Source organism: Pelecanus crispus, chromosome 3 (assembly GCF_030463565.1).
Source record: "Pelecanus crispus isolate bPelCri1 chromosome 3, bPelCri1.pri, whole genome shotgun sequence".
In the NCBI taxonomy this organism is placed as follows: Eukaryota; Metazoa; Chordata; class Aves; order Pelecaniformes; family Pelecanidae; genus Pelecanus; species Pelecanus crispus.
The window spans coordinates 56,939,172-56,951,646 of NC_134645.1; the positions used below are offsets into that span (position 1 = coordinate 56,939,172).

Genomic DNA, 12,475 nt, shown 5'->3' on the forward strand with positions numbered 1-12,475 from the left:
CCTGATTGATTATAGTGTCAAAGAGGAAGGTGAAACAGAACTGGCCTGTGACAACTTTGATACCAACATGTTAATCATATAAAGAAAAAATAGAGAGTCCATTTTCACTTTTCTTTCTTCAGCCCTTTTAGATACTACATGTGCAAAGTAGAAGTAAGACCTATTATGAAGGGCATTTAAAGTCTGTTTGGATTTTTCTCTGCTTGTCTGAGCTACTGAATAGGGGTTTCATATTGGATTTGATATTGAAGTTCATGGGAGCTAAAATCATCTGTCAATAGCTATATGATCAGACTCTAAGACAGAGTGAATAGGGTCTGCAGCTCCCTCTCCACCTGAAAGCAGAGGATTTTTATCAGAAGAGCAGAGGATACTTTGTTTCTTTTATGGCTGGGAGAATAGGTCTAGAACAAGAAGAAACTGGGAGAATAAGTCTGGAACAAGAACAAACATCTGTAATGGATGTGGAAAGGGAATTGGCCTTTTTCAGGTTCTCTGTGATTCAGAGGTTGGGGCGGGGGGACACGTTTTGTTTTGGTTTTTACCAAAAGCAACCTAAGTCAAGGGAAGAACGGGTATGTTTTATCTATCTGTTAAGCCACAGAACACTTCACGGTATTCTTTGGGAAAGACACCATCAGGAGGCATGGTGAAATAAGGCACTGTAGATCAAAATTGGTTAAAATTAATATCTCCTTTGAAATGCTTTAAAAATTACTGTCATACAGAAAAATCCCACAATTCCAGTTTTCTGGAGAAGAACTTACCTGTCCCTTCATATCTTTATTTGATTTTGCATAAAAAGAAGTTTGAAAACTCCCAGAAACCGGACTTGGAAACTTCCCCCTCATCCCCATAGAGGCATGGTTGATCTCTCTGCTTTTATTTATTCAGGAAGAAGAAGCAGGCATATAGTAACATCTAGGGCTATTTTCCTATGGTTTCTGGCTCCAGGGTTGTCATCTGGGCTGTTTTGAATAAGAAGATATGACCTTCATGATGTCTTGAAGGGGGTTGATGATGGAAGTGATCAGATTTTGTAGATGTTATGCAACTGGGGTCAAGTAGAACATGATTTTCTACAGTTTTTTCTCAGGTTCTCTCCCAGTAAAACTGTTAAATCATGTAAATACATGCAGCTATATCCTCAACTATTTCACATTTAACATTTTTCAGTATCTGATTATTATATTAAGGCATTTATGCAACTACCAGAACCCTTCCCTTTCTGCTCCAAACTCCACTTTTCATTTGCTTAACTGTATTGTCCTGATTTTGGAAGAAGAGGGGTTTGGGCTGTTTCGGCTTTTCTTGTTATTACAGTCACTGGAACTATGTAGTGTAACATTTATCAGTATATTTAAATGAAAATGAAGTCATCAAACACTGTCCTCTGATTAGAAGGGGTGTTTTTTGTTTTGTTTTTTAAATCCAACTGCAATATTTCATTCTGACTGCTGCAGCAACATATGTTAAATCAATGTAAAATATTCCAGGTATGTTTTGTTTGCTCTCAGTTTATCCACTGTTAGAGTCCTCATGCTCTGCAGGAGTTTTTTGTCATTTGCAATAGCACTCCTAAGTGGTACTAAATAGCCTTCACTATGAACTCATCAGTGAAGTTTGTAGGCATCTCCTTTCCATCCTAATTAATCTTGACCTTACAGTGCCTCACTATCCTTGATCTAGCCTCTGTGTTGCTGTACTGCAGTTTTATATCAAGTTCAGCACCAATCTTCCTTCCTCAGTCATCTCTGCACCATTTGCCCACTGCTTGAAGAGGGACAGCGATCCATTCCAGGTGCAAGTTTGCATTTTGGATAATTCAGATTCTCTCTGTCCTGTGCGGTGGGCAAGCAGGCACTCTGCTGCTGGAGTTAGCCTTGTTGTTCTGTATTGAAGTAATTCTTAACCCTTGGAGAGTTTGCTTCAGGTAGACGTGGCACTTTGGTACATGGTTTAATCTAGTCTGCCCTTAATTGGTTTAGTGTGGACTTGGTAATGTTAGGTTAATGGTTGGACTGGATGATCTTAAAGGTCTTTTCCAACCTAAACGATTCTATGATTCTACGATCTCTTTACCATTATAGCTCTAACCTCTTCTTGAACAGACGTTCCTGGCTATACAAAATTACCTGGAGTTAGTTACCCCAGGCTTGGACTATTTAAAATCACCACACTCATTTTACCTAGACCGTGTAGCTGGGTTGAAGCCTGATACTGAATAGCAAATTATTTAACTACTTGATAGGCCTTCACTGTTCATAGGAGCGTCATGATGGTAAAATCCTTGGCTGGCTTGAAAACATTTCCATTTTTCTTTGTCTTCTATATGCAGAGCAATATTTCTTGATTTATTCTTTTAGTCAAAGCTGGAAGTTGGTATTATCATGCTGAAAGAGAGATGAGATTTGGAGGAGAAAAAAATATTTGCTGAGTGCTCAAGGAAACATTTCTATTTCTCACTACTGTGTATGGAAGAAAAAGCATCTTTCATTGTTCAACAATCTTCAGTTTTGTTGAAGATTTTTTTTTTTAAACTGGAAGTTGTCTCAGAAAATTGAATGTCGCACTTAAGGCTGTGAGCTGCAAAGGAGCAAACTTGTGCACAAATTAACTGCCATTCTGTATATTACCTTTTTGTATCAAGTCTCATAGCTGTTCTCGGTACTTGTTCAGTCTCTGTTTCAAAAAGATCTTAAAAGTAATGATTTTTTTTTTATTACTTCTGTATCTGCTTTTGACAGATTTACTTAAATAATCTGCTCTTTAAGCTGTTTGGAAGTAATTTGATGACTTGCAATCAAAAAGATAAATGATAGTGGCAATCATTTCAGCTAAGATCCTGTAATGCCTCAGATGTAAATTCTGTTTCATATGCTTCTGGTTTTTCAGAACAATCACTTCTGGAGCTCAAATACCGTATTACTACTCTCTTCCTCAAAGGATTTCTTACAAGAAAGAAGGAAAATAGGAAAAAAAAAAGCCTGAACAAGATCCCTTCCAGTATTTCTGAGTTGTTATAGTGAAGAAGTCTTATGGTCTTTTCTTATTTTGTCTCCATATATGTATACTTACACATAATCTCAAGCGCATACATGGTTACAGCTAAATGTAATATAGAACTAATGTGTTTGATTGTTCAGGTGAATTTAAGAGTCCAGAAAGGCTTGCCTACAACAGTTTCCAAAGTATATGGGTTCCTTCTCATAATTTTCTGGAGATTACATAGTACGTAGTTTTCCTGCAAATTTGGTGTCCTCCACGCTATTGAGAAGCAGAGTCAGCAGGAGTGATGGCTAGCTACCACTTTTTAGGTTTAACAAAGTTCTCGTGAATCTTGTGTCTTCACTTGGCTTGATTGTGTAGTAGTTTTGCAAAACTGTTCATGACTGAACAGTTGTTTCTAAGCATGATCAATCATCCTAGTAAAGCTTCGTAGGAGACCTTAGCTGAATGTCCTCTGTGTATGTGTATATATCCATACATATATATATATACAACCCCAATAGTACCATTGTGTAGTCTTTCTGCATAGCTGGACCGAGAGCCTCAGCAGACTGTTTGGGTTGTACATAACATTGTGTTTCTAAGGTGTGTGCTCGCAACAGAACATTGTTTTTAACAAGACCATCAACTGGAGTCTCACAAGAATTGCACTTAAGTCTAAATTTTCTTTTAACAAGTTGTTGGTTTGTTTCCCCGCTCTTCCCCCAGTGGTTGTATAGACCTAAGCCAATTTTCAATACTTTGGAGAACAAACAAGAAAGAGCACATAAAAAAGGAAAGGATCGGGATGACTGCATACAAGCCCACACTTAAATTCTGTAGATACAATTTGCCTAAATTAGGATATTATTGTCTTTAATGTAGCCCGAGTCAGACTCCCGGGTTAATGGCGCCTCCCCCTGCACTTCACCCCAGCACTCTGCCCTCGGCTACCCGCTCGAGCAAGAGACAAGCTCACAGTTTCATCAGACAGGTAAGTGTTTTGATCAGACAATGTGCTACATGGGTCTGTAGGTAACTACTGAATAGGTTTGTTGGCATCTTTCTGAAAATATTTGTAAATAAAAAAGAACTGATCTTTGTGATGCTGCTGGGACAAGACTTACCGCAGCTGGAGCTGTTGCTTCCCCACACTTGCAAACAGCAGTGGTATCACAAGAATCAATGTGACTCTGAATTATGGATTGCTGTCAATAGACTCCTTGGTCCCATCCATTTTGAGCAAGTGAATTTACTAGGCAAATCCATCCTCGCTGAAGGGGGAACCAGGTTTCATTGGACTGAAATGACTAACAGCTGTTTGTCCTACAGTACACACATGCACCAAAGTAATCTGTCAGATACAGGAACAAATGTCCAAAACATGTAATTGAAGCTTCCTGATGCCTGCCTTAAAAATTCTTGTGTATCCTCTGCTTATCCTGGTATTTTGATGACCCCATCCCTCAAAGACTTCACATCTTAAGGAATTATTGAGTATTTAAGTGTACAGCCTCTGCACATGAGGGGATTACTCTCTTGAAAGATTACTTTAAATTCTCCAATAGCAGAACTCATTAATTCCACTGGGAATTAGCAGAAATAACTACAGACCACTGAATGCTCAAAAGTAGGGGAAAAAATAAAAGATTTTTCTCAAATTATTTTAAGTGCAATTTCCTCCCTGTTTTTGTTTTCAAGCCTTTGTGTTATAGATTAAAAAATTATTTGATTTCTGTGGAAAACATGAAAAATATTCTCTTGCATACTGAAAAGTTTTCATTCAGCATTGACATGTGTTTTTACTTTAATTTGGAAAAACACAGAACTTCTTTGAGTCTGATTTAATGCAATGGTAGATTTATGAGAGATGCTGTCTAACAACACTGCCAGGAGCAGAGCCAGCTGTATTCCCTAAACATTCCCTTGGCTAATTTTAAGTGGCGTTTTTTTAAAAAAATGGCAAGGAGGATTTTAACACTAACGAAATTGCTGGTGCATACTGAATAAAGACCATCTAAAAGATAAATGTTTTTTTCAGAAAAAGAATGGTGTATTCACTCTGAAAGTTATATGACAAATCATCTGAAAATTGAACAGAATTTTAATTGAGAAGCTACTGAGTATAATTCCCTCATCTTGTAAAGCTTTTATTTATTTTAACTGTAAATTCTGATATACTGCTCCTTCTTGGCAATTTCTTCTAGTTAAATCTTGGGTGCAATGGTTAAGCTTTAATAAAAGAGAAAAGAGTTCTGCTGCAAATCAATAATGTAACTTCCACCTCCTCTCCCAAGGCTGGCAATTATCAGTGACAGTTCCTGCACATTAAGTTACAAAGGCTTCAGGTAGTGTTTTCCCTTGAAATATAAAGGAGTATTTAACTGGAAGGTTGGATGAGAATGCCTTTCAGAATGTTGTTGTCCTTTTTTTTTTTTCCTTCCCCTCCTCTCGTTACTAAATTCATTGCTCTTTTTTTGTTGTCATATCTGCAGATGACTTGTTAGTTCCACCTCATGATACCAACACAGATCTAACAGATGTTATGGAGCAAATCAACAGCACATTTCCAGCTTGCTGCTGTAAGTGTAACAAAATACGTCTCTGAGGATAGTATTGAATTTGAGGCAGTCTTTTGAAGAAAAAAGTCATTCTTGTGATATTGACTGGGAAAAAATCTTCTCTCTGATGAGATTTCTTGTCAAGACATGCAAGCTACATAATTATGTTCTTTAAAGTTCCTCAATACACACTATTTGAGAAGGTAAATAAACGAATACTCTTATGTTTTAAGTGGAAGTAATTCACTGTAAGAAAAGCGTATAGCTCCATATGGAATTTTCAGCTGTGCCCACATAAGGGAAAAGAGACCTCGAATCCCATTAGGTGCTCGTACAAACCTTAGGTAGAACTTAAGTGAATGTAGATTCAGAAATTCTGAATGCTGTTTCTCTAATAAAACTTGAAAAAAAAAAAAAGCCTTAGGCAACAGGAAGGACCATAGCACAATCCTGACTGCCTGAACTAATTATTGAACTAGTTATTAAACTAACTGACCGGAGGAAATAAGTGTTAACACAGCACATAACACCTTTCCCTGCTTAAATGCATTGAAAGTTGATATTTATTCAGTGTCTGTTAAAGAGAGATCAAAAGGAAAATCAATTAGTTTCCTGTGCATGGCTTTGTTGCGTGAAGAGAGGCTTTGGAAGGTACCCAATTTATCGTTACAAGTCCGGTCGCGTTCAGCACACTGAACTATCACGATTCTGGATTCACAAATAACGCAGGCACCTTTCAGCTTTGGAAGGTACCCAATTTATCGTTATAAGTCCGGTCGCGTTCAGCACACTGAACTATCACGATTACGGATTCACAAATAACGTAGGCACCTTTCGTCTAGTCGTGCTGCATGAACTATCATGGCCACACTTAAAGTGTGTGGTCGCGTTCAATGACCACTATCACGCTAGACCAATAAATCAAAGCAATTTATTAAAGCAACAGACACACAGGTTCTTTGGATTACCGGTGATAAATTCACTGACTGCAAGGCACCTACGAATACCAAAGTTTAGAATAACACAGATGCATCAAAAGACATAAAGTGACTCTATAGAGGTTTCTACGTTTCCCGCGGAGGCACTTGGTATAACCAAGTGTTAGATTCTTACCCAAAGGCGTCCCGATGGGGGGGAAGAGAGGCTCAGCCCGTCGACTGATCCCAGAGGTCAGAGTAGTACACGGTGATGTCTTCCCTAACATCCCCTTTCCCTTAGGCCAATTTTATAGTATTTTACACATTAGGTGGAGCTTGAGGGACTCTAGTCATACATACTTTTGTTACGATTGGTGTAAAACTTTCTCGCTTCGTTTTAAAGGTACAGGCCCAGAAAAATTCAGAGCGCAGGCTCAGTGAGGGGGGGTCTTACCTTGGAGGCGGGTGGGTTTTGAGATGGGAGTGTGTTCTAGTATTATAATGATATTATAATGAGTAAAAGTTACTAAAGGACAGCATTTTTGTCAACATCATGATAGTTTGCTGACGCAGGGTATCACTTATGCAGCTTATCAGGACCATGGTGCCCCTTCGAGTTCCCTTATCACAGGGCTTGGCCGTGATGTCTCCACACCACTCCACCCCCTGGGCAGCTCCTCTCAGAATCAGCACACCAGGCTCCCCTGGGTTGCAACATCCAAGGTTACAGGCTTAGGAACTTCTGTGGGATAGATTCCTTGCATCCAGCTGCATTCCATCCAGAAAGCTTCTTCAATGCTGTACCTTTCTTGTAATCGTAAATCTACGTCTGGTGTCTAAGTCACCTCCAGCAATCACTCCACAGGCTTATGTCAGCTGACATACATTTCCACTGATCCTGTACCATCCAGAGTGTCACTGCACTTACAAGGGTGAGGAGCGCTCTCTCTGGTTCCAGCAGTATTTCATACAGATTGTTGGGTTTGGCAGGGGAGGTGAAGTGTATATTCATGTATTTGGTTTTTTTTAAATACATGCATACATATATATCTTCACTTTCTGCTCTTTTGCCTTAGAAAAATGGTAGTGAAAACTTTTATTGTTAAACTTTCAACAGTTCTTTCAAATGAAATGTGATAATGATGGTCAGTGTTAAAAGGCATAAGTGAGAGGCAGGGTGTTTATGCCCAGTCCTTTTGGAAGCATTGAGATTGAACTCTGTTCTCTTTTGTAAACTCTGTGAACCCTGTTAAAATACCCCTTCAATCTCTTGTATGTACATTGCTTGGCTGTGAAGAACTGCATCACAGAAGATGCACTTTGCACATTTTGACAAAGCAAATTAGGATCTAGCAAAAAAGGTTTTGTTTCAGCTATCCTTTGAGATTTTCAGTGAGTTTAAAAGTTCAGAGCCCATCGCTTTGCAAATTAAGATTTGATTCTAAGGAACATCTCTTCTTGAAGTCAACAGCTAGTGGAGCCACTCAGCACAACTCAAGGATGCGTATGTATACAAATCAGTAGAAAATGCAAGTCAAGTATCAATTCTTGGTTTTGCAAATTCCTGCCTTGCATGTATAAGCAGTATAGCAGCTACTGGACATTTGGCCAAATGAATTTACAGCAAATTTGCAGAAATACTCCCTTGCATTCCTGTGTCGTGGCAAGCTTGATAATGATATCGGCTCTCCGCTACCAGGAAACATGAGGGGAAAAAAAAAAAAGTAATATCCATAAAACAATATCCTGAATGAGGCAGGAGGGGACTGCAAGTGAAAACCTTGGCCACATCCTTTCATATTGTGAAGTGTTTCTGAGCATTTAAGATTAAAAGAAGTCACAGTTCCAAATTTCATGTGCTTTTTTCCCTTTGTCATTGACATGCTGCTGCAGAAATTGAACCAAACCAGCGTGCCCCAATTAGTAGACACTAGTTACATTTGGTCGTCTTCAGTCATTCTATAATATCTCTTACTTGGGAGATTTAAGAGGAGTATACTTTTTTTAACCATGCAAGATTCATACACAGTTTCAGAAGCCTGGAATGAGGATTATTAGTCTGGCCTTCCCAACAGAGTGCATTAAACTCTGCAAGTTTTTCTAGGGAAGACCATGACAGACCATCTAGTCCACTGTCTTATTCTGTGGCTGTTTGAGATGGATCTGTCTTTCTAGACGGACAGTTGTCTAACCTGTTCTGTAAGACTTCCAATGACTCAGACTCCACGGACTCCCCAGGCAATCTGTTTTAAGAGCATCACTGTACTCCTAACCTTAAAAAATAATATCCTTATCCTTTTTTATTTATACCCAAGCTAAATTTTATTAGAACAGCCTCATGTTCAACGTATCATGTCCATGTAAAACAAACTGTCGTGGCTTAGCCCCAGCCAGCAACTAAGCACCACGCAGCCGCTCGCTCACTCCCCCTACCCCGGTGGGATGGGGGAGAGAATCGGAGGAGTAAGAGTGAGAAACACTCCTGGGTTGAGATAAGAACAGTTTAATAATTGAAATAAAGTAAAATAGTAATGATAATAATAACAATATAATAATAATATACAAAGCAAGTGATACACAATGCAATTGCTCACCACCCACCGACTGATACCCAGACAGTTCCCGAGCAGCGATTGCGGCTCCCCAGCCAACCCCCCCCAGTTTCTATACTGAGCATGACGTCATATGGTATGGAATAGCCCTTTGGTCAGTTTGGATCAACTGTTCTGGCTGTGCCCCCTCCCAGTTTCTTGTGCACCTGGCAGAGCATGGGAAACTAAAAAGTCCTTGACCAGCATAAGCAGTACTTAGCAACAACTAAAACATCAGTGTGTTATCAACATTCTTCTCCTACTAAATCCAAAACACAGCACTATGCCTGCTACTGGGAAGAAAATTAACTCTATCCCAGCTGAAACCAGGACACAAACAAACAAACAAAAGCTATATTCATCACTACTGATCTCTCCTACCTTGGCTGCAGCTTTCATTAAGGACAGTTACTAGCATCTGAGCCTTATGTAGGTTATTTTTATCCCATCTTGACTGTAGAATAAAGCCAGTCTTCTTATTTGCTATATTTGTTTTTATGGGTTTCAAGTTATAATAAATCTTGAAATAAGTATTTCTACTTACTCCAAATATCCCTTGTGAAGCAATTATTCATATAGTAAGGCCAGCACTGCTCTTAATGGGTTGGTGTTTTTGGTCCCCAGATCCTTTGATAATGGATATAATGCCTCTTTTCCTTCCTTGTTTATGAGGTTGGTCCTCAGAACTAGGCAGGTGTGCAATATTGGGCAGAATTCTTGCCTTTGCATCCCAGTGAGTTCTAGAACAGTATTTTGAACAGATGATATTGTAATGCAGCACTCATAGATCTATATGATCACAAGAGGTGAAAAAGGAACAATTCATATCATCTATATATTCATAATGCTATAAATTTGTTACAAGAAAAGTAAATTTCTGAAGAAAGTTCTGTATAGACCACTACAACACACTTCTAGTTAAATGTTTATTTCTTTAAGATAGGAGTCTTTCTGTTCTTCTGTAGTACCTACTTTCTTGACACTGGCTTTGTTTTTAAACTGCCAAGATGCAGAATCCTGTAAATTTCTAACCTTCTTTTGTTTTTTCTGTTTGCAGCAAGTTTCACTGGCAGACCACAGGTATGAGACATGTTTATGTACTTGCATAGTCATTGGAAACAAAGTAAAGCGAGTGGAAAAGTTCCATTAAAGCCAAATGGCAGGCTTTTTTTCTGTATTTTTCCCTAGAGGTCTATTTGGAAGTTAGACTGATGTAACAGGAAGGCTATAGATTCTGGAATGTGCCAGTTAATAGAAAATGCCTGCTAGTTCAGGCATTACCAAAGATACTATGGTGTGCAGTTCTGGGATGCTGACCAGATGGAATCAGCTCAAATCTATCAGGGCCAATTAGTTTCAAGCCAGCATCAGCTCTTCGAGACCAAAGCTGATTCTTGCAAAGACATCCATATGTCCTTGTGCCCTGGTGCCCATCACTTCAGTTCCAGGAGCTGTGGGCACCAGGCCACAAAGGTCAAGAACCACGTAGCATCTTGGGCATTAGATTAAGCTGCCTTCTCCCAGCAGGCAACCACTTTACAAACTGAAAGCAGAAATTTGGCTACTTTCAGAGTTCACAAAACTGTGGAAAACAACCCGGTATTTAGATGCTTGTTCTTGAAAATCTAACTGGTATGAATGATCAGTTAAATTTCTGTTGTAAGTAACAGAAATAGGAAAAACACTTGCTATAGGTATAGGTTGATATTAGAGCCCACGTATGACAAATAAGGAATGACACAATTTTGTGTCATTGCAGAGTTCTTTCAAAGTTTCATTGTTAAAGAAGTTTTAAAGACTACCACAAATTGCTGTGTGAGACTTCAGAAGAATTAAGTGGTAGCGAAAGAATCTATTTACTCCCCAACATTGCTTCACCTTGTCCATTAATCCACAGTTTGCAAGGTCAGACCTCCCCAAAATGAATATCTAAAAATTCAGAAATATTGCTCTGCAATCTCTTTCTTGGATTGCAGTATCTGGGGTAGTAGGATTGCCCTTCCAAACAGGTATTTCTGAAGAGAATGAGATTAATCATGCCCTGCAATCTGTTAACTCAGACTTTGTGTTTCAGTCTCTTGAGAAGTTAAATTAGTGAATTAAACTAGCATTTTTCAGAAATCCTTCCTCTAAGCAGGCACAGAGATAGCTTCCAGTATTATCAGTGAATAATACTAATCTTCCTGAAAAAGCATTTGAGGTGTTGTTTTTTTTTTTTTTTTAGATACAGGATGATTACCAAATGGTCTCACTGCAAATCTACCCTTCCAGAAGCATTAGGGAAGGTGCATTTGTCTGTTCAGGAACAGAATCCTGAAACAGGAGCCTGGAAATAAGCATTGCATTTGAAGGGGCTGAGTCCAAATCCAGACTCTGTATGCGCTCCATTTTCACCATTTAGGCTTCAAATAGGACAGTAGTTTGCCTAAACTTTTTTTCTATGGGTGCACAACATAGTCTAGAGAGCAGTAAATATAGAATCTCTAATATCCTCTGGGCCTTACTCAACAAGAATTTTAAATGCTCCAGTATAGTAAAATTAGGTTTCTCTTAACTACATGCCTCAGTCTTTTGCTGAGTTTTGGGCCAATACATCTAAATTTTTAAAATATGGGGGTTTTGTAAGATGACATCCGAGTCCTTAACTGAACCGAGCCCAAAGTATTTAGAGCTTTCTGTGCGTGTTAATGTGGTACTGATGTGGTTATTTCTCATCGTGACAGGCAATGTGAAGTGTTCATTTGGACATCGACCAGTGCTTCCTGACGTGTAGTACAGCCCTTTTCTACAAACCACCAGTCGCGAGTTCCACTTCATCAGAAGGCTGCATGGGACCCTGGAACATGCTGTTCACTCCGACTGCATGTTCTACTTGAAATAGTAAAACACTGAATACCCAAAGATGAGGATGTTGTTTTTATAGTATTGGTTTTTTTCTTCTTCTTCCCTTTCTATGCAACTGTAAATTAATGAGCAGTGGAGTATTTGTCACTGATTTGTATAAATATACAGCCGCGGGAAAAGGGGCAGGGGCTTTATATATGTTCTTTTTGATAATCGTAGAGAGAACTGCATAAGGAGTTTGGAGCAAAATGTTACATTTAAACATTCCTTTCAGCTCTTTGCTTTTACATTGTAAAATACCCTTAGTTATATTCCTACACATTTAATATTCTGTACTGATTATTTATATGCTAACCATCTGATCACACAGATTTCAGATTACCTTTGAATTGTTTTCAGGATTGGCATATGAAGTTCCCATAATCTGCATTATTGTTACCGGTTAACAAAAATTGCCGTTGGGTGCAAGCTACCGTATTTTAACTCTTATTAAACAAGGTAAACTCTCATTTTGAGTCAGAATCATCATTCTCATGCACCAAGATGGTATTTTTAACTTTCTTTTAGTTATTTC

The 12,475-nt window shown here is 38.7% G+C and overlaps 1 protein-coding gene across 1 annotated transcript in view; it reads left to right on the top strand.

Annotated features, from left to right (window-relative positions):
* The window catches only part of UTRN (utrophin), a 408,114-nt gene extending 395,967 nt beyond the window's left edge, over positions 1-12,147 (top strand). Inside the window, exons 72-75 of the mRNA XM_075707799.1 lie at positions 3,874-3,982; positions 5,484-5,570; positions 10,115-10,137; positions 11,781-12,147. Of these exons, the coding sequence (XP_075563914.1) occupies positions 3,874-3,982; positions 5,484-5,570; positions 10,115-10,137; positions 11,781-11,789 (228 nt within the window). The 3' untranslated portion in view covers positions 11,790-12,147. The remainder of the gene's footprint in view (positions 1-3,873; positions 3,983-5,483; positions 5,571-10,114; positions 10,138-11,780) is intronic.
* The last annotated feature ends 328 nt before the right edge of the window (positions 12,148-12,475 follow it).